At 45.6% G+C, this 4,775-nt stretch overlaps 1 protein-coding gene across 1 annotated transcript in view; it reads right to left on the bottom strand.

Moving 5' to 3' along the window:
• LOC122559236 (monoglyceride lipase-like) overlaps window positions 1–3,347 on the bottom strand; it is a 49,567-nt gene extending 46,220 nt beyond the window's left edge. The window contains exon 1 of the mRNA XM_043708616.1: window positions 3,226–3,347. Coding sequence (XP_043564551.1) covers window positions 3,226–3,347 — 122 coding nt within the window. The remainder of the gene's footprint in view (window positions 1–3,225) is intronic.
• Window positions 3,348–4,775: the final 1,428 nt, after the last annotated feature.

Genomic DNA, 4,775 nt, shown 5'->3' with positions numbered 1-4,775 from the left:
ATCTACTGCTCTGCCCTCATCAATCTTCTTTGTTACTTCTTCAAAATACTCAATCAAATTTGTGAGGTATGATTTCCCATGCACAAAGCCATGTTGACAATCCCAAATCAGTCCTTGCCTTTCCAAATACATGTACATCCTGTCCCTCAGGATTCCCTCCAACAACTTGCCCACCACCGACGTCAGGCTCACTGGTCTATAGGAGAAAGTGAGGTCTGCAGATGCTGGAGATCAGAGCTGAAAATGTGTTGCTGGAACAGCGCAGCAGGTTAGGCAGCATCCAGGGAACAGGAGAATCAACGTTTCCTTTTCCACAGTAAATACTGATGCAAAATATTCATTTAGTATCTCCCCCATTTTCTGTGGCTCCACACAAAGGCCGCCTTGCTGATCTTTGTGGGGCCCTATTCTCTCCCTAGTCACCCTTTTGTCCTTAATATATTTGTAAAAACCCTTTGGATTCTCCTTAATTCTATTTGCCAAGGCTATCTCATGTCCCCATTTCGCCCTCCTGATTTCCCTCTTAAGTATACTCCTACATTCTTTATATTCTTCTAAGGATTCACTTGATCTATCTTGTCTACCTGACATATGCTTCCTTTTTTTTCCTTAACCAAACGCTCAATTTCTTTAGTCATCCAGCATTCCCTATACCTACCAGCCTTCCCTTTCACCCTGACAGGAATATACTTTCTTTGGATTTCTGAAGGCTTCTCATTTTCCAGCCGTCCCTTTACCTGCGAACATCTGCCCATAATCAGCTTTTGAAAGTTCTTGCCTAATACCGTCAAAATTGGCCTTTCTCCAATTTAGAACTTCAACTCTTAGATCTGGTCTATCCTTTTCCATCACTCCCCCACTGACACCTCAGTCACCTGCCCTGCCTTATTTCCCAAGAGTAGGTCAAGATTTACACCTTCTCTAGTAGGTACATCCACATACTGAATCCGAAAATTGTCTTGTACACACTTAAGAAATTCCTCTCCATCTAAACCCTTAACACTATGGCAGTCCCAGTCGATGTTTGGAAAGTTAAAATCCCCTACCATAACTACCCTATTATTCTTACAGATAACTGAGATTTCCTTACAAATTTGTTTCTCAATTTCCCTCTATGACGGGATCTATAATACAATCCCAATAAGGTAATCATCCCTTTCTTATTTCTCAGTTCCACCCATTTAACTTCCCTGAATGTATTTCCAGGACTATCCTCCCTCAGCACAGCTGTAATGCTGTCCCTTATCAAAAACACCACTCCCCCTCCTCTTTTGCCTCCCTTCCTGTCCTTCCTGTAGCATTTGTATCCTGGAACATTAAGCTGCCAGTTTTGTCTATCCCTGAGCCACGTTTCCGGTTCCTAACCATGCCCTGAGTTCACCTGCCCTCCCTGTTAGGCCTCTTGCATTGAAATAAGTGCAGTTTAATTTATCAGTCCTACCTTGTCCCTGCCTGCCCTGACTGTTTGACTCGCCTGTGTTCTCAACTGTACCAGTCTCAGATTGGAATCTTTCCTCACTATCTCCCTAGGTCCCACCCCCCACCTTACTAGTTTATATTCTCCCAAGCAGTTCTAGCCCAATTTCCCTGCCAGTCTATTAGTCCGCTTCCAATTTAGGTGCAATCCATCCTTCTTGTACAGGTTACTTCTACCCCAGAAGAGATTCCAATGATCCAAAATTGTGAATCCTTCTCCCATACACCAGCTCCTCAGCCATGCATTCATCTGCTCTATCCTCCTATTCCTGCCCTCTCTAGCTCATAGCACTGGGAATAATCCCGATATTACTAGTCTTGAGGACCTCCTTTTTCAATTCCCGCCTAACTCTCTGTAATCTCCCTTCAGAATCTGATCCTTTTCCCTTCCAATGTTGTTGGTTCCAATGTGTACAATGACCTTCTGCTGGTCCCTCTCCCCCTTGAGAACATTCTGCACCCACTGAGACATCCTTGATCCTGGCACCAGGGAGGTAATACACCATTCTGATTTTGCCTGCTGGCCACAGAAACATCTATCTGTGCCTCAGACTAGAGGCACAGATCGATTGCTTGGAACCCGACGCACCCCTCATTACATTACAGCTAGTCTCAGTACCAGAGACTTGGCATTCCCCTGAGAATCCATCACCCCCTACATTTTCCAAAACAGCATCCTAGTTTGAAATGGGGATAGCCACAGAAGAATCCTGCACTACCTGCCTACCTCTCTTACCTTTCCTGGAGTTAACTGATCTAAGTGACTGTATCTGCGACATTTCCCCCCTTCTATAACTGCCATCCATCACACCCCCTTGCTCTTGTAAATTCCTCATTGCCTCTAACTGTCTCTCCAACTGATCCATTTGTCCCACCGATATTGTTGGTACCACCAAGGACAAAGCCTACTGGATCTCTCCTCTCTGCTTCCATGTTCCTCTCCAGCCCCAAGATGTCCTTAACCCTGGCACTCGACAAACCATTCTTGCTCACAGCTGTCGAGGACAGGATCTATCACCCTGATTATAGTAAACGAAAACTGAGAGAACTGCGGATGCTATCAATCAGAAACCAATCAGAAATGTTCTGAGGAAGGGTCACTGGACTCAAAACATTAACTCTGATTTCTGTCCACAGATGCAGCCAGACCTGCTGTGCTTTTCCAGCAATTTCTGTTTTTGGCCCTAATTATAGTGTTCCCAACCCAAAACACATTCCTAACTCCTCTCCCCCACTTGAATGGCTCCCTGTAACACGGTGCTGTGGTTAGTTTGCTCACTGTCCCTGCAGTCCCTGCTCTCACCCGCACAGCTCAGCAGTTGCACAAACCCAGGGTTCTGAACACAACCTCCCCAGGGCTCCCTATACCTGCCTCACCTGTAGCCACATCCTCCTGTCCTGATAACCCCACAGCCCTCACTCTAGCCAATTTCTACTGAACAATCTGTACCATACTTCCTCTCTCTCCCCCTGACATTATGATATTTCACAAGTCCTTCAATTGGCTGTGCCCTAAGGTTTTCAAAGGCATGATGGTGTGGTAATGCCATCACCTCTGGGCTAGTAGGCCTTGGTTCATAGCACCCCCATGCCCTGATTGATTAGAAGCATTTTTTAAATGTATAATTCCTCCCTTTTTAAATGGTTGAGGGTGAAATTCACACAGGGCATCATGGAGAGAAAGGCTCACTTCACAACAGAGTGTCATTCAGTGAGATGAAGATGACAGACACTGAGGTTGAATCTAACCTGGGCGCAGTTTGTGGTGACCAGTATCTGCAAAACAGGAATTTTCCGTCTGCGTTAACGAAGTGGTCCAAATTTCGATACAGCAGACCTTGTGGAGTTTTCCGATTTTCAAATTCGCGCATTCTTGATTGGAAGCACCAACAGCAGGAATACATCTCCCAGGACTCTGTGTGTGTGTGTGTGAGAGAGAGAGTGACGGGGACAAGGTGGGATAGGGTGCTGGTCACTTTGAGGGATTGGGAAAAAGTGAAGTTTGGGGTCATAATAGTGACGGTCACAGCACTCTCTGGGAGAGGGGCCCCATCTTTCCACAGAGAGAAGGGATGGCGATCGGGGCTGGGGAGAGGAAGGGCGTTCCTAATGACCAGGACAGAACCCACCACCGAGCTTAAATCAATACACCTAACGGCCCGTGAAACAATGAGAGTGCCCCCCACCCCCGGGGGGTGCTGGAACCGCTTCATTCGGATCAAGGTTCCTCTGCATTCAGTCACTTCGCCGTTTGTTGTATACAAACCCCCCTGCAAGTCATTTTTTTTCTCTCTAAGGACTACACTTCCTCCTCAGTTACAGGGTACCAGATCTATTGCATTACCATTAATTTTTGCAGAAGTGTTCTTTGATTTCTGACAGAGGATCTGGCAAGGCTTTTTTTTTGTGAGACTCAGCAGGTCTGGCAGCATCTGTGGAGAGAGAAAGCAGAGTTAATGTCTCTGGGGTGCAGTGACCTACCTGATTCCAACTGAGGTTATGAAGGTCACTGATTAACTCTGAAACGTTAACTGTTTCTCTCTCCACAGATGCTGCCAGACCTGTTGAGTTTTTCCAGTAACCCCTGGCTTTGTTTCAGATTTCCACAGTATTTTACCTTTTTTGTAGATACTTTTAATCATCACAGTTCTGGGATGTTATTAAGTCTGTGTCAGAAGTCACAGGACAACAGGTTATAGTCCAACAGATTTATTTGAAATCACAAGCTTTCAGAGCGCTGCCCCTTCATCATGTGAAGTGGAGGGAAGTGCACAGACACAGAATTTATAGGCAGAGGGATAATTCCAGGTAATTAAGTATTTGTCTCTAGCATCATCTTATTTTTGATTTTTTGTAGTTATCTCTCTGCCTCAGTTAATCGGATTATAGGTCATCCCTTCACTTGCTCTTCAGTTGTTGACACTCTACTCACACTGCCTCTCACTTTTGATCACCTTTAGAGATTTCTTATTCAGACTGTCAACACACCACTCACACCATTTGTACTATCTTTTGACACTCTTATGCGTGGAATTATCTTGCAACGAGCTCTCCGCCAATAAATTCTGTGTCTGTGCACTTCCCTCCACTTCACCTGATGAAGGGGCAGCGCTCTGAAAGCTTGTGATTTCAAATAAACCTGTTGGACTATAACCTGGTGTTGTGTGAACTCTGACCTTGCCCACCCCAGTCCAACACCGGCTCCTCCATGTCATTTTGTCTGTGGGGGAGGCAATGGCGGACTGGTATTATTGCTAGACTGCTAATCCCGAAACTCAGCTCATGTTCTGAGGACCTGC

This window comes from Chiloscyllium plagiosum, chromosome 18 (genome assembly GCF_004010195.1).
Source record: "Chiloscyllium plagiosum isolate BGI_BamShark_2017 chromosome 18, ASM401019v2, whole genome shotgun sequence".
Taxonomy (NCBI): Eukaryota; Metazoa; Chordata; class Chondrichthyes; order Orectolobiformes; family Hemiscylliidae; genus Chiloscyllium; species Chiloscyllium plagiosum.
The sequence above is the reverse complement of the archived record's forward strand: the minus strand, read 5'-3'. Positions and strand labels throughout refer to the sequence as shown.